Here is a 24113-nt window from a genome sequence, read left to right as displayed (position 1 = left end):
TAAAAAGTCGCCATAAAAATAAGTAGTAAAGTAAAGTAAAAATATCAGAAAAATCTACTTGAGTACAGTAATGAAGTATTTGTACTTCGTTACTTCCCATCTCTGAAGGTGGTCAATATAAGTGCAGGAAAAATTTAATCCAACACTATTGCAATTGATAAAGGAAATCTCAAACTCTACAGAAAATAAAAGATATACAATATTTTAAGGAATATTTATAGACTTGAATTATAGTGAGTTAAGTAGGAAACTGGCCAGCCACAGCAATGCCAAAGCCCCCCAGGAGCCGTGGGGGTGAGCCCGCGGGCTCTGCCGGCAGCCAGCCACCCTGAATTGTAACCAGGCACGGGCCCCAGGGACCAAAGGCCCCATGAGCGCCCCGACTGAGCCCTAGGTGGCCAGAATCAGAGAAGCAGCCGCAAGGGGCATCCACCCCCAAACATAGAGCACCACCAGTGTTCAACCATGGTTGATTTTACTCTCAGTTTAAAATAGAAAAACAAGAAGGTTCAGATTTCAGAGCCGACTTTATGCTCACCACTGGGTGTTGATCTCTTATATAAGAAAACAAACAAATAAAATATATGGATATGTGTTGCTGTGACATGAATTTTTAAATGGTCTGCATACCTTTTCCAAGGTGAATTTTAGATCATTTCAACACTTCCTTTGCAAGACTGAGATACGCAGCAGGACATTTTTCTAGGCCTGCATTCCTGTCCCTGAAAGTTATCTCATAAAAACGTCTGAGAAGATACATTGTGATTCTTTAAAGACAAGATTGGCTTACCTCTCACCTCTATTGCCAGCTTTATCTAAAGTCAGATAAAGGTGCACGGAAGCAGACAGATGGTACTCACAGGAAATCACTCCTGTAAGGTGGAGTCGTACTGTTTAAGTTTATTGTGGTTTAGGGTAACACTTTACCAATTTGAATAAAGCCTTTTCTTAGCTTTACTCAGTATCTGCTAAGTAGAATTTTCCTGTTTGAAAATATTTTGAGGTTTAGGTTTGCTGAAAAAGGTTCTGTGGTTTTAAGTTTACTTCTTTAAATGAGATGCTGGCATTTTTATTTAGCATTTCCCTTTCTGCAGCAGCAGGATATTAGAATACTGAGTCTCATCATTATTATAATTATAATTGTTAAAAAATGAAGAGCAATATTAAAGAAAAATGTTTCACAGCTGGAGCTGCATAGGTGTGTTTTATATATTATTTCAAAGAACTATTAAAAAATAATATTGCAAATTTTTTCAAAGAGCTTTTTTAGAAAGGATGGATTGATATAAAATATACTGGAACGGAAAGCAAGCAGGATTCTTAAAATTCAGAAATGTTTAATGAAAAGGTGATGTATCGGGTTTAAATGAGGACCTGGGTGGAGACTGGAGAACAGAGTGACTTTTATTTCAGAACAGCAAATCCCAACAGGCCACAAGCTGGATAAGCTCAAACCAGGAATCCAGAATGGATGACGCAGGAACTGAACCTTGCGCAGGACAAAACATGAACTGAGACAAAGCATGACCTAACAAAAAGGGCAAAGTATAAACTGGTGGGAGTGACTGCAAAATCTTCCATTTTGCAGTCACTCCCAACTTACAGGAAAGAGAGGGGAACAGAGGAACCCAGGACAGTGGCCACGAAAAAAAAAAAATGGAAATCTAAACATGTTCTACTCATAGAAGTTATAAGTAACACTAGACATCAAATCAACATAATTGAAAGGCTTTGGACTTTTTACATTTTATCCAATTAGAATCACAACTAAAAGTGCTTCATTTTGGATTTTATGTTAGAGAAATATACAAACTTAAGAGTTCCACAATTCCTTTATATATATTTCAGATTTCTTCAAACATTTGTAATAATATTCCTTAACTCTTTAAAAAACAAAACAAAAGAAAAACTCATGAATAACAAGGCAGACACAGCAGACAGATCAAGGATAAAGTGAGTTCAATATAGAATAATGTAATCAATAATGGACACTAGGCAATAATAAATGGAAATCATGAAATTGCAAACCTACCAAGGAAATTATTCATTCACCTACTGGTGAGGTTTATAAAAGACCAAAATATAGATGTGAACGGTAATGAAAATGAGCAGCCGTTTTGATGAATAATAAACAAACAGAACTTATAGAGGAATCACAGTTGGATTTGGAGCAAAGGCAACACCGAAGGAAATTAAAAAGCTGAGAGCTATTATGGAAAAATAGGAAAAGGATATTTGTTCCAGGGGAGTAATTGATGGAAATTTGGAAAAAAAAAAAATTAGGCAAAGAATAGAAGGAGAGACTAACAAAAGGGAAATGTGAAGTCTGTTAGAAATTGGAGACTGAGACACAGCAGACTGCAAGAAACAAAGCTTCCTTTTAATTTAAACACTTACAGTTCACAGTTACATAGAATCTGTCATATAGCTCTGACTGGTGTGGCTCATTCCCTCCTACATATAGATCACTTTCGCGCGTAAAAGAGGTTACAAAACATTAACAGAAACTCTTTTGCACAATACAATGGTTTCCACAGAACTGACTTCTTGAAGTATTTTATAGTAACTGCTTTACCACTAATTTTGCTTGTTACTGTTTAAAAACCTATTTTAAAATGACTGTCCCCAACTTCTGCACAGATGTTTATCCTGTTAAGAAACTCTGCTAAGTTTCTGCAAGGTCTGCAAAAAAAAATATAAGTTGGACACATAATTTTAACTTTACACAAACAATCAACAACTAAGAGCTGAAAGAGATAGAAAGCAACTAAAAACCAAGGAGGAAAAGACTTACGGCAGTGTCTGAGAATAAATAAAGAATCCCAACAAGCAGAAAACATGTACTAAAAAACTCAACAGAAGGATTGAACAGAATGGAAAACCCTTGTGATCATAATACCATATTGAATATGGAAATAACGATAAAGAAATGTGTGCGTGTGAAACAACTGAATGGTTCACAGGGAGGGAGCCAAAGAGCTCAACAGCTAAACCTTTTGGCCCACGTGCAAATTGTTTTGTAAAAAAAAAAAAAAAAAAAAAACCCTAATAACACTAACACTATCACCCTAAACAAACCATTTCCTAAACAGAAGCAGATGCGGGAAGCTCCACTTCAGCATGGACTGAGAGCTGGAACTGTTTTGGAAGGAAGAATGGAAAAAAGAATCCTTCCGTTTGTACAGGTGCTTGTTAAAGACATATTCCAAAACATTCACAGCAGCAAAGAAAAGTCTTTTTTTTTTTTATCAACTTTTTATTTTTTTTAAAAAAGACAAGCTTTTCAGTGTAGATTTTTCAGATAAAGCTTCCTGGATGGGAAACGAAACGTCTTGGATACAATTTGGAAACAAATCTTCTTTGGAAGATTTTTCCAGATAGTTTTTCTCTTCATACAACAACACAGTATTTTATATGGATTAGGTAAAAGAGTGGCTTAAGAAGACATGTGCTGTGAAAAGGTGCTTCATAAACATTGATTCTTGTTTAGACAATTGGAGAAATGGTCCAATGATGAGCTTTAAAGAACAAAACGGATATAAAGGCTGCAATTAGCTGTTGCACCTCAGCTGATTCATGATGCATTAACTGTGTGAAGACCTGATGTAACAACATTTCTTCACTATGATGAAATGTAAAAGAAAAAGATGAATCAGAGTAGGCACCAAGTTTTTAAATAGTCTAGAATTAAACTGTGCTGTTGGGTTTCCATCTAGGAAAGTTTCTTAAGTAATTAAGGAAAGTAAAAAATGGAAACAATGACAACTTTTACTAGAAGAAACTATAAATACTGCAACAAATTTTAATATACATTGTTTACCTTTTGACTGTCATTATATAATCTTGTATAAACAATATTTCTGCTGTTTCAAAAAACTCAGGGTGGCTGAGAATGTAAAAATTGGCTGACATTAAAAGCAAAAATCAAAAAGCAAAATGTGTGACATCTGCCTCTTGGACAAAAAAAAAGTAGAAAAGAGTCAGTTTGTGTCTTAAACTGTCATTAAATAAAGGATTAAGATCATCTGGCTGGTGTTACAAATTCACCATGTCCAAAACAATTGTAAAAAACATTGTTATGAGTATTATGATTTTGATGTTGGGAAAAGAGAAAAAAAAAAAGCCCTCGAGTCATACATTCAGCTCTAGTAATACGATATCATTAGCTTGAAAGGCAGGGAGCACTGAGCCAGGATGCTGATAGGCTCCCAGGAGAAAAAGGGTTGGGATTATATTAATAAAAGCATGGAAAAGGAGACGCAGGAGGTTTACCAGAGAAAGTAACTGCAGAGACCTGAGCAAAGGAATTCAAGGTAGGATAAGTTTTATGATGGATTTATGTTGGTGTGTATTGAAATGGAAGATTTCCTTTTATACGATAAACTACCGATATGATAACTACAGCTTTAAGAGGCAGAATTTAACTCAATCATCAATGATGAGTAAAAATTTAAGGAACGGAGATATGGTAGGAAAAAGGAATGCAAAAAAGGCTAATGTTTAATTCATAAAAAAAAACCCTCCAAATATCAAATATTTGCTCTCAATGTGATTTTGGCACCAAAATAGACTTTCTCTTTAGTGTTTTTCAAACCAAAAGACAAATGAACACATAAATACATAAAATTCTTGGTCTAGCATAAAAAAGCTGAATTCCTGGAGGGCTGTGAACTTATAGCTTTATGTATGCACTTGTCTAAGACAGAAAAAAGTACTTATAGTTAATGAAGTTTAAATACTCAGTTGTCCTCCACCTTTTAAACCACACTTATTAACACTGAACTATTGCAAGGTAAACATTTATGTAGCCATGGCAACAACCACTAACCTGTGTTACTCACCCAGTGCCACGCCCTGTCTGAAGTGCCTGGCAAGCAGCGTCTAAGGGAGTGGATCCTCTGTGAGATTTCACCATCTGAATGCCTCACCCCCACAGCATGCAATTACTCATTTAATAATTTTATACAACAGATGACAAACATGTTCCTCGAGGCCTTACTTACTGAGACCTGATTCCTGCCAGCCAATGGTAAAAAACAGTGATTGCAGCTGTGTGACACATGTTGTCAACATGGTTGAAAGAAAGTCCAAAAATCACATAATTTGTACCTAAGAGCAAGAAGACTAATGTATAATAGGCTCTAAACACCTGTTTTCCCTTCATTTGTTAATTGGGGAGACATGATTGCATTTAGGTTGATGGAAAACTTTTTTTGCACAGTTTAGTCAACAATGGCTTCTCAGATATTGCTTCAATCTTTGCATTTCAACAGTTTCAGGAGAAATTAAGTGGAAATTGCTAGAATGGGCTTGTTGTGGTCACTTTATGCACCCTTTCTGAAATCCATACAGAGTAAGTGGCATTTGGGGAGGTTGATCCATGCATCCTTTTTCTATTGTGATTAAAGGTGCATTTCAATTATCATAAGTATGTAATTAATCAGTAACTTAATTAAAGTTAATTTTGCCTGTTGAACAGATTTTTAAGAAACAGCATTATATTCCATCTCATTGTTGTATTCCTTTTGATAAAAATGATTTAAAACTCATTAAAACCGAATTTTAGAAGAAAAATTAGAAAATGGATTAACAAAAAAACTTTTTCGCCCACTAAAACTGCCTCATTCCTGATTTGCTTCTTTAAAAGCAGCATGACATGGTGGTGATCAGCCCATTGCTCTACTAAGTGATTTAGAAACTCATATAGAGTCTCTGTTAGCCTCAAATCAGCTGAAATTAATGCCCAGTCAGCAGTTGCCATGGTTACATTGGCAGTAAAATATTCAGACCAAGACATTTTCCATTTTTAAAATCCTCCATCAAAAAAAAAAAGTAAATTCTGGATTTTCATACACAGTAAGCCAAAAGAATCCAAATAAATATAAATAAACCCCTTGAAATAGATCAATATGTAAGTAACCTATACTATATATGGGAGGCTTTATAAAATATTGTGTTTTATAACGATGCATCTATAGCTTAGAAGTAAAGAGAGTTGATAGGTGACCTGCAATTAATGGATTATCTAAATAAGGTCACAATGGAGAGAATCTTGCATTCTAAGCAGTGCTGTTAAAGCCTGAATCAGTGATCCAAGGAAATGTATTGAATAAAAGCCACTGAAATAATGTTTTTTTTTTTCTTCTTTTTTTGTTGTTGTAGATTTAGAAGAAAGTGATCCCTCCCTCTCCGATGCCTACCGCTGAAGGCATGTCCCAAGTGATACCCTGCCATGTTCTGAGAGTGGGTCAAACCATCTGTGTTGACTCTTCGCAGGAAAATGTCCCTCATCCACCAGATCTCTCAAAGCCAAACTGTCAACTTGATGATTGTGATCTTGATATGACCCTGGACAATCTCAATCAGCTAATGCTGGACCTGGATCCTACTTTTGAACCAATCCAGGTTAACAAGAGCCCCACTTGCCCGACCCCCCAAACAGGTAAATGATGTTTCTCTCTGCTTAAGTAAGAATGAAATCCTATGTTTCTTAAGGCCATGAGAGTTTATCTGTATAGCCCATGTAAGGAACAGTACAATGCATAATGTTTTCCATGGTGAAAACATGAAACAAGAAAGAAAATATAGATTTTATTGATCTAACAAAGTAAAGTAGACAGGGGCTGGATACAGACAGGGTTAAGTACAGTAACTGGTTTAAATATAAACCATTTTCCTGACAAAGATCTCATACTTGTTAAAGCTATCTTAGGGAACCAGGGACTGGTGTTACTTCTATAAGAAGCTGCACTAGAAAAATGTTTCTTATCTGTTTTGTTTTTTTCTGTTACCTAGCAGCTCATAGATTTTATAGCATTTGTAAAAGTATTTCCTGTGAATAATTTCAGCCTGGACCCTATGAGCATATAACTTTATTTCTGGAACAACCTACAAACAATGATGCTTGTTGACCTTGATATGCAGCAGATACTGATTTTAGAAGGCAGCAGAGACTGAGGAGTTTTAGTCCTGCTGGTTTAGGGTTAGAAGCTGGAATACAAAAATATGGAAATATGACATGGAGTTGGCTGGATTCTGATCCTGATAAGGTTTGTTTGTGTGGTCAGTAAAATCCAGGAGATGTGAGTCAGTCATTTTTTTATAGGCGAATAGAGAGTGTAGAGGTGGGTGGGGTCCGAGGAGAAGAAGGTTTCAGGTGCTTCCCTAGGGGTAGAGGCGGCTATAAGGCAGATTCCATCTACTTTGAACATTTTTCAGCACTTCCAGAAAATGACGAAGTTGTTAATAAATTTTACTTATTAGGCCGCACACATCTACATATTAGGAGCTTGAACTTTGTTTAAGTAAATAAATGCAGCTCTCTTTCAAGATTTCCTACTGTTGTTTCACAACAACAGGAGGTACTGTATGTATGATCAGTTTTAATCATTACATTATATTATATTATATTTTAAGGTATTTTATTACCTATTATATAACACCCAATATATTTTATTTTATATTGGTCTTTGTCTTATTGCATGTGTTTAACCCCATCCCTGCATCAACCAAGACTGAGATATGGGACATGGCCACTAGCTCTTTCTGAAAACCTTTTAGGCAACTCCTTCTAATTAATTAGAAATTATTTTTTCTTAGAAAAAAAAAACTCAACATACACATTCTCAAAAGGTTATATAAATATTCTATTTAATTTTTGTAGCAGAACTGTGCATCAGGTTCTACAGATGTCAATAAATATCTAGTTGCTAATATATGTAAAAATAAAGTAAAAAGGGAAGATAAGAGCATTTTTTATTTTTGCTATAAATGAAAGCGGAACTAAAGAAAAAAAATATGTGAAATAAACAAAATAGCATCCATAACACTGAATGTTAGTCGGGAATGCACTGTGTGATATTTCATCAAAGTCATAGGGCCAAAACCAGAACCACAATAACAGGAATAGAGTATGATACAACATTTGGAGTTGATGATAAGCAACTGGATTAAAGTGCACATGATAGTTGAGCATTTCATTATCATTTGACTCCATATTTTATGAAGATATTTTAGCAAAGTAAAATACCGTTTATCACGGTAATTTTACTGGTACCAAATGGAAATATGAGGAATACAGTGGTGTCAGTTTGAATTAGGAAATAATGCATAAAAATGGTAAATTGGCAAATCAGTATTTAATGAGTTTACTTTTTGAGTTTTTTTTTTATGTACCTTGTGCATCGAATCTGCCCGCATCGAAAGCACTCAGTCAGGAACTCTAACCACATAGTCCTCAGTCGGGGTGATACGACGAGGCCTGCGCTTGAAAACTGGCACCATCAGTAACTGTGTGCAAGAGGCAAGAATATACAAAAATGTATTTCCTGTCGCTGCCGCTTTATTGAAAAGATGTTTTGCTTATATGCCTTGAAACTGTTAAGTGAGATAGAGGTGAAAAAGTTTACAGGAAATCAGTATGGGTAAAAGATTTTTAGAATGTATTTTCTCGGATTGCAAAAAAGAGAAGAGAGAATTTGTATGCTATATTGATGAGTTCTCATTTCCCATTTCTTTAACAGATAAACTTGCACAAACATAATGGATTTATTCACATGTTTTATCAGCGCACCCATTTTCTTTTCATAGTCTTCTTCAGAAAACATACCTTCAGAACGACAAATTCTAAAAACCAACAAGATGTGATAAACTTTTCCATGACTTTTGTTTAATATTAGTCATTATCTTTGTCACTGATTTGAAAAGACACCCAACTTACTCAAATGCTGACTACATGTAGATGTCAAGGTTTTTTTTTCTTTTCCTACAGACATTTGTTCACCCTCAGCTCATCAGCAGACACATATTCACCAGTCCAAGAACAAGCCGAGACATCTCTTATTTTCTGTTATTGCAAAATAAATACGCCTTGAAGAAGCAATTAGTTTGGAAATGAGAGTCTTTTCTGCATGTTCTGGCATGAGAAATGTGCATGCCTCTCGCAGGGTAGTTTTTATGTTTATAGAAAGAGTTCTGGCTTATGCTGCAAAGACAAAACGAAAGGCGGACATGTTCTAAGCTGTTTGAAGCTTTTCTGTTCTTTAGTTTGGATTTTGGAAATCCTTAAAAGACACCTTAACTGACTCTCCCTTCCATCCTCAGATTCTTTCTGTGCAAAGGACTCAGATGGCCCTTCCCACTGTGTGCTGATTCCCAGAGGATGTCCTCCCAGCTCATCGTCTGCTGTGTCTCCCAGTATCCCCATCCCCACAACCAGCAGCCTGAGATGCAGCCCCAATGGGGCACTGGTTTTCTCCAACTCCCCTACATCCTATTTGCCACCGCTTCCGTTTGGAAGTGCTCCCCGGCGCAACCACTCGCCGAAAAATGACATAGCATGTTCCCCAGGTTCATTGCGCCTATCGAGCTCCACTAGAAACAGCGCTACCTCGCTTCTCTCCATGTCCACATGTTCAGATACCAGCTACATTATGGGCAGGTAAAAATCATGGAGAATTTTGTGTATTTTTAAAATTTATTCTCAAACACTGCCAACTACCAAACTATAACTTAAACATTTGTAAAGTGAAAGAACAAAGACATGTGCTTAAGAACTTTTTTTAATCTTAAAAATGTTTAATACAGCCATCTGAGTCTGAGCTCCACTAGAAGGTCTGTTGACGCTTATTAAAGATGGAGCTGCTAGGATCTGGAAACATCTGAGCTCCCACTCACCAGACTTCAACCTGCTATAGATAACTTCATGTGACATCTTACATTTGGGATACAGGAGGGGTAAACAACTACAAAGTCACAACTTGTTCTGAAAATATATAGATAGGCTTTCTGTAAAATTTGTCCTTGTGCTGAAGTCTTGCATATGGATGCGGTAGTCATGTCTGGGAGGTAGATAAGCCCTCTTTCTATCATATTCCATCAGAAAAAGGACCAAAAAGATATGCATGTGCCAAAGTTTTACGAAGGACCCATGCATGCAAAAATAGCAAAACCTGGAGTCCAAAGTCGAAAGTCTAAATAGACCTATGTGTGTAGTAGGCATTGACATTGTATTATTAAGTCTAAAAGTTAGAATGAGAAAGTATCATCAATTGAGCATTGTTTTAGTGAAGGAAGCTTTTCTAAATTAAAACGAAAGACGGAGGAAATGTTGATACAGAATAAAGAAGGGAATGTTCTTTAGAGGTTTGTGGTTGGCTTTTAAAAAGGCTGTTTTAATTTAGCCTCACAAGGACTGTTTCATGGTCCTACCTCCAACACAGACACTGACCAGCTGCTGCCTTCGGTTCCCAGTTCTCCTGCTGTGTCTGCCCAGCATGCTTCTTTTAGTCCTCTGTCCTCCTACAAATTATCTCAGTTAGCCTAGAGGATAGCCTTGTCTCCCTGACGGACTTTATAAGATAAAATGGTTCAACAGTGTTTATAGCAAAAAATACAATAATTGTTTTTTCATCATTGTTTTTATCATTATAAAAATTGCCACGGTGACCATGTAGGTTATGCATTTTCAGCAGGAAGCTAAAACACATGTTACTTCCCAGTTCTGGGGTAAATGGTGTGCAGCATTACCTCCCATCAGTTCTGACCAGCTTCCCTGTCCCTGCTGAAGAAAAGAATCAACACTGCTTTAAAAACTAAGTTTCATTTTAGGGTTGGGGTTTTAAGGGATCAGTTTTACTATAAATCAGTGGTTGTTTAGGTGTTATTTAAGACCGATATCAAAATTAAAAAAGAAACTAAAGTGGGACTCCGACAAAGCTCAGCTGAATACCAGGAATATTTACGGAGCTGGTTGATAAATGACATGACAGGTCAAGCAAATTGGAGCAGGTGTAACAAATGAGCTTCAATTAAAGAGGCAAATAAAACATTGAATAATGCGGAAAAATATCAAGCCTTTAGGCATAACTAAAACAACTAAGCCTTTTGTAATGTGTTTTAATTTACCAGAGTGAAACAACAGAATTTGTGAGGAAGCAAGGAGCTGGTGTTAAGCATGTTTATGAGTGAAGTGAGTCTGGGGAAGAAACCAAAAAGAAAAAAGAGGAAGAGAATTGGTATGACAAGCGATCACAACTGGATGCCAGGCACAGAAACCACAAGAGGAACAGAGGGCTTATATACAGAGGACGATCTGACATTGATGGAGTGAAGTATAGGGAGGAAGGTTAGCTGGAACAAGGAGAAGGTGAGCAGTTACAGATGAGGAACAATTTAGATGTTTATAGTGTACTTCCAGCAAATATAAATATCTGCTGGACATTGAATAGGAGGGAAAAGTTTCATCTTTTGTTCAGAAGAAAAAACATGTGCAAGCAACTGCATATGTCAAGTTTATAATAAACATTTACTGTTGTTGTTATTGTCTTACAATGAACATGTAAAAAAGACAAGAATATACTATGAGATATCAGTTCTGCAAATAAACAGTTAGATAATTAAAATGAAAGCCACAGCTGTTGTAAAACTTCCTGCGTTTTTACTCAATCTAAACTTTAAGGGGAAGTCTTTCTGTTCACTTTTCCTGACTCAAACTTGAATAATGATAATAATAACTGAACTTTATTGATCTCACATTGAAGAAATTTACCTCTGCATTTAACCCATCCCCTTGGGGAGCAGTGGGCTGCCATCGTGGGCATCATGGAGAAGTATGGAAGTTACGGTTCTTGCTCAGGGAGCCAGAGTGGCAGTCTGTGGGAGTGGGGCTCGAACTCAGAACCTCAGGATTCCTCTATACCCTAACCATTAGGCAACCACTCCCACCCGCCGCTATTGTTGAATATGTCAACTTCAACAATAATTGTAGTAGTAGCAGTTTTATTCAATAATGTAAGATTAGTTATCAAAGGGTTAAAATCAAGGATTCAAAGTTCTTATTTTATATAAATAAACATAGGCGTAAAGTGCTGTTATGATATTTGAGCTTTTCTCTTTATTCAGCAACCTATCCTTGGCGGAAGATGCAGACTTTCCAGACTCCATCCCTGCTTGCACTCCCGGATCCTTCAATGATGGCTCCAGGTGTCACCCTTTTGACAACAGGCCTTCTCTGACAAAGCCCGGACGTCTGCATGGCCTGCACAGCACAGAAGCAAGAAGCAGCCCTGCTTCACTTGCTGGTTCTCAGACAGATATCCCCTTGCTGCTGGTCAATGGAGCGCCACAATTAGACCTGCACATCTCTGGATCAGAACCAGACATCCAGAAAATCCCTGCTTCTCCCTCAAAACGAAAGTGTTTTCAAACCACTTTCAGTAGCAGCCAACCGTCGATGAAATTTGTCATGGACACGTCAAAGTTTTGGTTTCGTCCACATATCAGCAGAGCAGAAGGTAAGACAAACCTGAAGTTGGTTGTGTGTGAAATACAGTGTGTACCAAACGTTTTGAGGATGAACATGAAGCCGTTTCTGTTTTAAATCCTTTTTTGTTTTCTAGCTGAAATGCTGTTGAAAGACAAGGAGGCCGGGGCGTTTGTAGTGAGAGACAGCACCTCCTACAGAGGAAGCTTTGGTTTGGCCATGAAAGTGGAGCAATCACCCACCACCCTCATAGCTGCTGCTGAACCAGGTAAACCTCTTTGATAAACACAGCAGCTCTACTTATAAAGGAATGAAAAGGATCATAATATGAAAAAAAAAATTTGTATTTAAAGTAAATACCCATCGATCCATCCATCCTCTTCAGTGTTATTGTTTTTTCTCCAAGCTTGTCATCAAAGATTTAGCAGCTGCAGAAATATCTGATATGATTTCACTGTGAACATTAAATCATGCTGGTTTTTAAGGTTTCCAGCTCTGGAAACTCTGCAGAGAGATGGAGACAGATTGTCTGTCCAGCCAGTGTCTAAAAAACATACTGTTTTTAAAATGTTTGGTCAGAAAGTCTCAAAGCCACATCTCCCACAGCCAAACACAAACAATGCAAGCACAAAGTGCCGTGGAAAGTGGATGTCATCTTACGACATGCAGCAGTCTGTGGTAAAGCAGGGGACGGTGCCAGCCATTTTTCCACCCACAGTGCGCATTGTGTAAACGCCAAAGAAAACTAGTTGTTTATGGCTCTGTAAGCAATCAGCAGAACCAAAACATAATCTCAATCACAAAGCCATTTGGATGTTTACTTCTCTCACAGATTTGTAATATTTTAAACCTAATTACAACACAAAGACACGGAAGACATCACTCATCAAGTGAGCGATATTTCAAAAATATTCGGTTTGTGCGAAACTGTCTTACAAACAAGGAAAAGCTGGAGGATGTTCAAGTTATAATATCTGGGAATGATGTTGTACTATGCTCCTCGGGAAATGCAGAGTATTACAGACCGAACTTTAAAGATGAATACCAAATAGGTGAGCTGGGATTTAAAGGGATTAAAATAACATGTTAGAAAACAAGGTGACAAACATCTTCAATGAATAAGGTTACAAACTGCCAAAAACACCGCCAGATTCAAAATGTATGCATGGAATACAGATGAAGACAAATTTGTTGGGCACTCTTTATTTAAAAAAAATGCCTCCTTTCTTTTAAAAACAGTGAAAAACAAACAGTAGTTTGAATAAATAGATGGTGTTTTTTTTTATTATCGGATAGAGCAGACAGATAACTGGGAAATGCCAATGTTTAAACCGTGGGACACAATTTAGCAGTCATAAGAATGCTATGAGGTTTTTTAAAATTAAAAGAAAAAACAATAAAAATCATGACTTGGTGATCAATATAAATGGTTTATATAAAAGGTAAATATATGATTGAAATGAATCATCATTCACATAGAATTATGAAAAGAAATGCAATTTGCTAAGCTTCTTAAAGCTGCCAACTTTTTTAATAAGTGCATAGGATTCATGAAACGTTATTTAACCCAACAACATGAGAATAAAACAGGAATTCAACACCAAATGTGCATTCAGATGTAGTTCTAACCACTATTGACATCATGAAGAAAGAAAAATCAAAAGAAAAGAACAATACACCCTTCAATCTCCAAAATGCATGTTGGAGCGTTCAGGTTTTGCATGCTAACCTTGGTCAGCATAATCATAGACTATGCTTAAAAAAATCAGCATCACAATATTCAATCCAAGCTAGATGAAAAAGGCCTTTGATGTAGTGATGAATCAGAAACTGACAATCTTGTAACAACTGGGTTCCCATTAGCCATGCCCAGTATACATCCATAGATTTATAAAGTTCTCAAATTGTACAGCTTCTCTAAACAAAACTGAATGCCATCATCCTGTGTTGCCCTAGCCACATTTCACTTCATCTGATTTAGAGATTTTTGCGCTGTTAGATTACATCACGATCTTTCAAACAAAGGAACATCATACATCTGGTAAAACATCTGTGGTCTGGAAAAAATAGAAGAAAGAAAACTGAAAACCCAACCCTCCAAAACTGAGTTTGAACAGTTTAGTCTGGACGACTGGTCACAACCAACCTACCTGTTAGCGACGTAATGAAGCTGTTATTGTAGACTCAGAAACCTCTTGGTTGCAGAGATTGCTTTAAAAGGAAACATGATACATCTCATTCCTCAGTGCTTTAGAAACTTTTACTTCTTCAGTTTTGTCAGATTCAAGGTAGTTTGAGTTTGTTTGAGTGAAGTTGATTTTAAAGGGATATCAACAAATAATAATTATTCTGAGTTGAAAGTGGTCAAGTCACCCAACTTTGACATTTTGACTAAGAGAGAAAACATAAACACTTTGAAAAGAATGCTAAACCTCCACAGCTTGGCAATTTAACATAACAGGCCGTTCAGAATGCCCCTCCCAGCCGAATGGAAGCAAAATCCCCTCCAACTTCTAGCCACTGGCTTTCATCGGTGTCCATATTTTTTTACTCTGACTCCACCCTTTAACTGAATTACAGGGTCTGACCAGGAGATGATGCTTCTCTTTAGATCTTAATGTCCACAAATCATGACAGAAAGAATATTTTTCTACAAATATTGATGTTTAAAAAGTAATTGTTAGGGACTAGCCAAGGACTAGCCAAGGGGCAATTAAGAAAAGTGGGGAAAATTTGAATGGCTACTACTTTATATATATTCAGTTTTTTTGGGCCATTTGTATAGAAATGTATAGGGGTTCACAGATTACTCAGTATTCAACATATCCAACAGCCCCGTTTGTTGAACTGAACTTTTTTTTATGTGATGCTTTTTGTAATCCATACTAGACCGATTTTGACAATTTTGCATCCTCTTAATGAGGCGAGCGAATGTTTTTGTGAAATTTGTGCTTTTATGTTAACAGCAGAAAGCGGCTCGGATGTTATCAGACATTTTCTGATTGAATCATCTGCTAAAGGCGTCCGCATTAAAGGGTCTTCTCAGGAACCGTACTTTGGTGAGTTAGCTTTGCATTTTTTCCCTTATTTAACTAAGAAAAAATCTCACTCTGAGTTTAAAATTCATGGCTTCCTAATGACATGGAAGCTGATTCATGATCGGGGAAGTGAGTGGGTTTTTCTTGAACAAAAAAGGTATTCTGTGACTTTCTACCCACAAAGAAATTATCAAGCAGTTTTTCCTCTCAATGCATTTATCAATAAAACATGCAATTCTTCTGGCTGCTGCTGTAGACCTTATCTAATAGAAACTCTTATTGAACCCAGTTTCCCAGTGGTTCCATAACAGCTGCATTTACATATATTTAATGTATTCTTTTTCATATTTTAGTATATTCTAGTTACTTTCCATTTTGCTTAGTTTCTTTCATTGTATATTGATGGGGGAAATACCAAATCACTTTAATGTAGGACTATAGTTGTATACTAAATCTTTTATATTTGTTAAAAATGCTAACTCCTCTAGCAACTGACTGGATATTCAAACAGTTGCTCAGAATAAGAGACAACTAGGAGATCTTTTCTACCTTGTACTAAACAACATTTAAGACTTCTTTTAATGTTTTTTTTTTTTTAACAGTTTAGATCATTGTTTATGTTCCTGCTAGTTTCTCTTGTGTCATTTTGAACCAAAAATTATTCAACTTTATATCCTCACTTACCCAAATATTCTTTGACATCCATATAAAAAGGCATGCCTAGGTTGCTTTGACTATCGTTTCTTCTTGTTTTCATGTAAAAGTAGAATAAGACTGGGAAATCTGAGTCATGACTGATTTCTAGACAGATGAAACCTTCAGCCTCAGCCATGTACTGAGTCATGATGCAAGAAAGTTGATTAAGAAAGTAGGGGCAACTCAAACATCTTCATTACAAACAAAATCTATTTTTGTAGAATCTTGCAATATGATGTTTGCCTGAACGGTGAGGAAAGTTTTAGTTGTTGTATAAGGGAGGAATGAGCCACATTTTAAGTGGCTGCTAACTTGTACCTGTAAAGCGTAGGGTTGCATTTGTTGATATCAAAGTTGGTTCTGTGGTTCCCCACACTGAGATCAATCTGACTACCATACAGAGCAGGTTACATACTGGCAGCTCATTACTACCCTTTATAATCTCTTGAAAATGATCCCTTTACCCATTATTGATGGACACACCTGGAACCAATTAAATGAATAGTGGTCATTTACATTTTACATATCTCCTATACATCTGTAAGTGTATGGCAATTAGAGACTCACATGGTATGATAAACCTGTAATAAAATATCTTTGTTCTAGAATAATTGCATCGCAATGTCAAAGGAAATGTAAAAATATTATCAAATTATTTTAACTGCTGCTAAAATGTTACATTCTGTTTATTACAGCTAGAACAAAGTGTTTTATACATCCTTTGTTCTTTTACATTCATGCATAGACTTAATGTAGATAGATTAAGTAGCAATTAAGTAGTTATAAGTAATAACTCGGCAGATAAGTGTGTTTCTGCTGGTGGTTTCTTCCTGTTATAAGGGAGTTTTTCCTCTCTACTGTCGCTACAAGCATACTTAGTGTGAGGGATTGCTTTCGAGTCAATGAGTCGATGCAATCAGCTGGTTTTCCTGAGATAAAAAAAAACTTTCAATCAATCTGCCTGTATGGTCTGGTTGAATGATCTGTAAAGTGCCATTGAAGTGGAAAGTGTTGTGAATTGATGTTATATAAATAAACTAAACTGAAATAAAGTACTGGTTAAGTTTAGTTGTAGCCTCTGATGGTTATTTAAAATTTTGATTTTAGCTGGATAATTAGTCTGGTCATTAAAAACACCCGTTACTTGTTAACTTTCATTCTAAAACATACTTCATAACATCATAGGATTGGCAGTGCTTTGTTATAAGGAACATTTTGTTCTACTAGTTTTTCAGCCAGCAGACCGGCAGTGTGCAATTTGTTGGGTAGAAGGAGCACAGCTTTACTTTGAGCTTCATACGGCCAGGGAGAACTACACTCAATCCCCCCCAGCAATCTGGTGTTGCTGAATAGTGGCCGTCATTTTTGTATGCCTTGTTCTAAATTTAGATTTTTATATCATGGGGGGAAAAAATTTTTTTTGTAAAAAACCAACGAAAAAACATCTGATGCAAACAGGAATTCCTGGTTAAATGGATACATATGTTTGTTTGTTTGTTTGTATGTCTAGTAATTAAAATTTTTTTGCTAAAATCAGATCAAATGTTGGTATAACTGATCTATGACTGATATTAAACTGAATGTGGTTGTTCTTGCAGGTAGCCTCCCAGCTTTGGTTTACCAGCACACAATCACTCCTTATGCGTTACCCTGCAGATTGCTACTGAATGACCAGGGTGGGTAAAGTTTTATATGTTCTGGTGCATTTGCGTGCAAGAAATAAGAATTTTAATAAAAGAAAAACTGAAGAAATATAAAGTTCCTTTTTAAATTCTTTATGCAGATCTGGAGGAGAAAGAAAATGAAAAGACAGAGGACAAAAGTAAAACAGGTGAGTGAAGATAAGATAGTGACTTTGGTTTTGCAAAGTAAGGTCCAACATTTAATGAATGTTATATTTGGATTTCTTAACAGGAACAAGGAAAAAATACAAATAAAAGACAACTACTTCATTAATACTACTTTATTTCTAATTCCACAAAATATTTTTTGTGTTTTCACATTCTGCTTTGAAACATCTTTCATCCTTCTTTAACATCAAAGATAGAGTTAGACAAAAAAAAAGGGAAGCTAACCCTGCAAAGCAAGAAATATTTTAAGTCCTTTCTATAAATAAAAAGTCTACTGGAATAAAAAAAAAAAAAGTTCTTTTTTTTCTATTGTGTATTTGAAAATTTGTCTTAATCGGGTTGCAGAATAGATCAGAAACAGAACTAAATTGATTTGTTTTTTTTTTTTCAGCCTGTAACTTTGTCTATCTAAACGCTGTTCCCACCGAGATGTTAACAGGCCCCTGTGCGGTGCACAGGGCGGTGTCCTCAACACTTGAGAAGAAACCCGGCACCTTTGCTCCGACCATTGTCAACATGAAGGTGTCTCTGAAGGGTGTAACACTCACAGATATCAACAGGAAGTAAGGCACTCTGTCATTTTGCTGCTGAGATTTTAACCTACAACCTGCTGGTGGTGAGATGTGGTTTGTCTGCAACTTATTTACCCAAACTTTTTTTTTTTTTTGCAGGCTTTTCTTCAGACGCCACTACCCTGCTTACCTGCTTAGCTACAGTGGTGAAGATCCAGACAATCGACTGTATGTTTATAAAGCACCTTCACAGATTCAGCTTTGCCAATTGGATGCATGCATGTTTCTGATGCTTTCACACTTTGCTTAACAAACATGTCCTCATCTCTTTTGCAGGTGGTATAAGGGTACACATTTTGGTGCAAGGTAATCCTCACTTTAAACCTTTAACTTTTCTGCTTCTTATAGTAATTTTTATGCAAATGCATCTAATTTATTTATTTTTCTCTCTGCAGGATGTTTGGTTTTGTGGCAAAAGGTGTTGAAGCTGGCATGGAGAACATCTGCCACGTATTTGCAGAATGCGACCCCCTGCAGCCCTGCAGCAAAGCCGTTGAGTTTATTCAGGCAGCCATAACTAAGCAAGAAACAGCCAAATCCTGAATGCCTTCTACTGCCTGTTTATACCATGCTACCTTTGACTGACAGCATCTAAATAGCTGGTTTAAGTCTCTTCTGCTGATAAACTGGTTAGATTTCTGCCTCTTCTGGACTGAACTACCAGATTTAATATTACTTAAGGTTAAGACTTCAGTATAACAGGATATCCTTAAAGTCTCACACAGAAATGAATGTATTTTTAACTCAGGACTATAAAAAAAAACAGAATTCTAAAAATAAGATGACGGGGTATTTTTAGATTTTGTCTAGGTTGTAAAAACCCAATCAACTACGCCAGACATCAACTTTAAAGCAACCTTTTATGTCTTAAAACCGCTAGGAACCAGCACCTTAACTGAATATTAACTTGTTATTCTATTTGGTGATGTACAGTGTAGTGCTAAATTATTTATAAACCTATACCTTTCTGTCTTTTGTCTTATTAAAACAAAAATTACAATGTATTTTATTTGAATTTTTATATGACAGGCGGGACACAAAATAGTGCATCATTGAAAAGTGACTTTTTCTTTTTTTACAGATAAAAATAATCTGAGAAGCAAGGTTTGCATTTGTAAATAGCTCCTTTATATTTAATACCGTAAATCTAAATAAAGCCCAGGGAAATCAACCGTCTTCAGAATAAACCTGATGAGTAAATACTAAAGAGCTGACTTTGATCTAATCTAGTCCCAGTGTAGATACACATCACCTGTTAAAGACTCAGAGATTTGCTAGAGAACTTTAATTAACAATGTGAGAAGTTTGCAGAATGTTTCAGTTGTAATAGAATATCTCAAGCACTTGAAACAGGGCACTCATCCAACCCAGTCGGTTGACTCATCAGTCCATCCTCTTGTAAAGGGAAAAGATGAAACATTCCCAGACATCCATCTTTGTTAGGTGAGAAAAAATAACAGAAGCAGCCGAAGCAATAAGAGCTGCAGCGTTCCAAGGTTCAGCTGGTACAGTCTATTCGCTGCACAACTCAAAAACCTGGTAAGAAGGAGGCAGTTTTTTATAGAAAAACCTGCTAGATGATTGAAATACTGAAGACTCAAATCCACCTTAAATCAGGACAAAAACACTAAACAAGGAAATGGTTAGATCAATTCATTATTATGCAAAGAAATACTTTGTTCAAACTGATGACTAATGGGACTAAATACAAATTAATATACTTTTCCAATCTTATTAAAAAAAAAAAATGTTGCATTTCCCTCAACTAAAAACTTTAAGAAATACATTAGTTTGTGATTACAATATGATAATATGTGAAAGAAATCCAGATACCCATAAAGGCAAAAAGAAATTTAAAATCCCACTTAAAAACTGCATTAACTGAGGGATATCGACTTATAACTTGTCCATTTATTCCGTAGCAAGATCTGTGCAGATGTTCTCACTGTATATTTTGAATGTATTTAATTTTTCATACTCATTGTAAATATATGAATGTGTTTCTTTATCAATTGTTATAGAATTAAAGATGTAGAACAACTAAGCTCTCTGGAATTCTTCTGTTAAAGTTTAAAGAGTAACACTAAAAATGTTAAAAGTGGCTTGTAAGCACAAAGGAAGACATTGGGGTTGAATGTGAACATATCTTTATGACAAAAACACACCAAACTGCAGATTTTTCTTCTTTATTTGAAATAATAATATCTGTAGTGTGCTTCTTGAAGCAGAGCAAAAATCAAGCATGGGAATGCATAGATAAGATAGATTCGGATATTTTGAACAACCCTTGAAGAACATAAGAGGCTCCAGTTTTATCTCAAACATTTTGGACTTAAATCTGAGGTTAAAATCTCTAAATCTAAGGCAGCACAGATACATTCTGATGGATTCACTGCAGCGGCAAAGTTTAATAAACACTGCCCTCTACTGGTGAAAATGGGTAAGATAAATTCTCAGGGAAACTTGTGGAAAATGGACGCAGCTGTTAACATCAATTATATCTACATTATAAGTTTGAGAATTACCTGCATTCACAGAGCACCACCAAAGCACTCAACTGGATATTTTAATGAACACATGTTGCAGGTAAATGAGGAAATCCATCATTATGCTTCAGCTTTTTTTAAGTGATAGGATGGGGGAAAATGTCAGCCAAAGCTACTAAGGCATAATAGGAATATTTAAGCTTTTCCATATTTTTCCCATCAAGCTTCAAATCATGTGTATTTTCTATTACTATGAAAAGGAATTACAGGAATGCCATACTTTAAAAAAAAGCGAATATCTCTTTGCAAGTTTGTATTTGGTTGTTTTGTCTCTTTTTGTTATAAAATCAGTTGTTTTTTTTATAAGATAACCTAATATTCCATTCCAAGAAGAGAGCTAAAACCCTTAATCCTCAATGTGTAATTCAACATAACACAAATAGCACAATAACAACAACAACAAAAAGGATACATCTAGACTTGCTTCATATATGCAATAATTGTCACAGTTAACCATCTAAAACTAAAACACAACTCTGCTTAATGGACCTTTAGTAAAATTACAGAGTAAACTTCATATTTTGGAGGCAGGTTCATAAAACAGATAATTTCAAAATGAATGTTTCTAGCATATATTTGTAAACAGAGAAGTGATTGTTTTGTAAAAAAACAAAAAAATGGACCTGTTAGAAGTATGTGTTGCTGCTTAATGGTAACACAAACAAATGATAGAATAGGAACTTCTGCAGCCTCAATAGATCCTGCTGCCCTGGAAAAGTGGAGCAGAACTTATTCTCAGGCCCCAAACATCCTCTCCTTTTGAAATACTTTACTTAGCAGCAACTGCAAGTTTTTTTTTCTTGGTGCTGGAGCCAAATGGCAGAAGGTATATATGTATTTCAATACCCCTTCCACTCACAAAGGGTAATGTCATAATATGGGAACTTTTTACAAAAAGAAAGCATTGAGGAAAACTGTAGATGGACTTATAGATTGCATTTTGGAAGCTGCATTATTCTGATAAGAGTAAAAATGCTTGCTGGAACAGGAGCACAACATCTAGCCGCATGTTGCCATGAGTTTTGTATTTGAGGTTCCTTGGGTTTCTGTCTTTAAACTTGTTTTTCTTTACTTTTAATATGAAATCAAACCATCATTAGCTACAAGCCTAACCTCAACCAATAAGAATAAGCAATAAACAAATATTAGGAGACATTCTTGTTCATTTGCGAGGGAGTATTGATGAACCCAGTCAGCACTTGGCTCAGATAAAGACAACAACTCTGGTTGCCAAACTAGAGAAATCCGACACTGTTTTGTATTTTGGTGTGTGCAACTAAGTGCTCTGAGTCTGCGCTGCACTCTGTCATGGTAGATCATCCCTTAACTATGTTTGGATGTAATATTGAATATTTTAGACATTTATGATTTGATTATATCATAATCTGTAGATATTGCTTCTTTTCTTTTAATCAACTAAATACAGAAGGTAAATAACTGGGATGAGGTGAAACATTTTCTACCCACTGAAACTGAAAAACAGTATCTTACTTTTTAAAAACAAATTTTGAATCCTTACAACAACTATGTAAAGATAGACTAATGTTTTAGTAAATTTCACTACTTAAATTATCTGCATTTTCCTGTTAAAAGGACTCCTGTAAGTGTAGCTGCAAAAAAGATACAGAAATTACAGTGTGACACAAGAAACAATAAAAGACTAATGATATAATGATATTGCACCAGGGGAAAAAAAGAAGAAAAGATGAGGGGATAGACATAAATTTATCAGTAACCTTTTAAATAACTATAAGAAACAAAGGGTGAAAATGTTTGGGTATTCTAGTAAGGTTATCATTCTTCTAATGTCAACAACATCCTAAGCAGCAACACAATCTGTTTAGTTGGGCTTAATTAACTGATTAACATGACTCAATCACACCATCTGCTTTCCTTCTATTGTCCTGCTGCCTTTCTATTAAAGTTCATCAGAACTATTTTATTTAGATGTTAAAACAACTCTGTCATCTTGTGAATAAGGCTATAAAGTTCCACCATTAAGATTATGACTTATAAGTGGATTTAAATTAAAAATATAAAGAGACTTTTGCCCTGTTTGCTGGTGACAGGGGCAACAAAAAAATAAAAACATGTTATTTGAATGCTTGCACACTTTTCATACAGACCTAAACTGTAAATCCACCACTTGAATACATCCTCAGGTAGTTTGAAGCTGATTAAACAGGTCTGTTTGCATTTATCTCCTCCTACCTTCACGCAGGATTTAACTGGGATTAAATGTCAGCATTAGTCTGTAATGTCTCAAATGCAGTCAAGTCTGAGACTTGGAGAGACACTTTCTCTTTATCTGAGCTGATGACGTCAGAATATGATTTACATTTTACAGCCCTGAACGCATACCTCTCCAGCTCTATCAAACTGTCACCACAAAGCCTCGTTTATAACACCTATCCTGCCAGAGCAAAGATCCGACGGGTAAATTCAGCCATGAGCTGTGATGCTAGCTTAAGTGAATTTTGCATTGGAAAGCATGATGGCAATGATTAGATGCATCTCGAGGGTCGGTGCAGGATCGACGCACTTCCATTTGGAGCCTCACCATCTCTGGCCTCACCACACAATGCTACAAGCCAGATATGAACGTGTTCTTGAAGCGGGGAGAGTCACTGTGTGATGGTGGAGATGCTGCGGGACCTTTTCATGATGAGCCGCACCTCCACGTCAGGGAGGCTGTCCTGTTTGGTCTGGGCACAGCCCTCGTCTGCTGCGGCCATGTGCAGGTCAAAGCGCAGCGACACAGACTTCTTCCTCAGTTTGGGGTTCCCTCTGAAGAAGGAGCCCTCCCATTGCTTTATCACCTTGTCAATCTTCTCTGTCCTGCGACAAGAAGAGATTGAACAGTCATTACATGCAGGATGTTCAAACAATGAGGGGGGAGGCAGGAAAGCAGCTATGGGACTAGAGTCTGTTTGAACATTTTAAACGTGGTTTGCAGTTATTTTCCATTTTACTCACACAACAAAACTAAATAAATACATTGCAAATTAAAACATGGCTGTAGGTGCTACATTCGTAAATGCAGCCATAAAACAAAAAGCATCCCAAAGATTGAGCATTAAAATACATGCATAGAAGATAAAACCAAGAACAGCAGAGACTGAATTTGAATGCTGAATTATCTTCACAAT

At 36.2% G+C, this 24113-nt stretch overlaps 2 protein-coding genes across 5 annotated transcripts in view; one reads left to right on the top strand and one right to left on the bottom strand.

The window, feature by feature from the left end:
- Positions 1-4276: 4276 nt before the first annotated feature.
- On the top strand, positions 4277-20790 carry tns4 (tensin 4). Of its 2 annotated transcripts, none has more exons than XM_015375866.1 (12): positions 4277-4313; positions 6163-6442; positions 9103-9439; positions 11902-12293; positions 12399-12530; positions 15232-15321; positions 17595-17672; positions 17780-17827; positions 18238-18409; positions 18518-18586; positions 18695-18724; positions 18814-20790. In XM_015375866.1, the coding sequence occupies exons 2-12, from the start codon at positions 6193-6195 to the stop codon at positions 18959-18961; spliced, it is 1746 nt and encodes a 581-aa protein (XP_015231352.1). In that variant the 5' UTR covers positions 4277-4313; positions 6163-6192; the 3' UTR covers positions 18962-20790. The 2 variants fall into 2 exon arrangements, with proteins under 2 accessions (XP_015231352.1, XP_015231351.1); XM_015375865.1 differs by having other exon boundaries at positions 15229-15321.
- A 1111-nt stretch (positions 20791-21901) lies between these two features.
- The window catches only part of krt222 (keratin 222, type II), a 32785-nt gene continuing 30573 nt past the window's right edge, over positions 21902-24113 (bottom strand). For all 3 annotated transcript variants that reach the window (XM_015375863.1, XM_015375861.1, XM_015375864.1), the window contains exon 11: positions 21902-23802. In XM_015375863.1, the coding sequence (XP_015231349.1) occupies positions 23589-23802 (214 nt within the window). In that variant the 3' untranslated portion in view covers positions 21902-23588. The remainder of the gene's footprint in view (positions 23803-24113) is intronic.

Source organism: Cyprinodon variegatus, unplaced genomic scaffold (genome assembly GCF_000732505.1).
Source record: "Cyprinodon variegatus isolate N-32 unplaced genomic scaffold, C_variegatus-1.0 Scaffold126, whole genome shotgun sequence".
Classification (NCBI taxonomy): Eukaryota; Metazoa; Chordata; class Actinopteri; order Cyprinodontiformes; family Cyprinodontidae; genus Cyprinodon; species Cyprinodon variegatus.
This window is presented reverse-complemented; position numbering and strand designations above follow the sequence as displayed.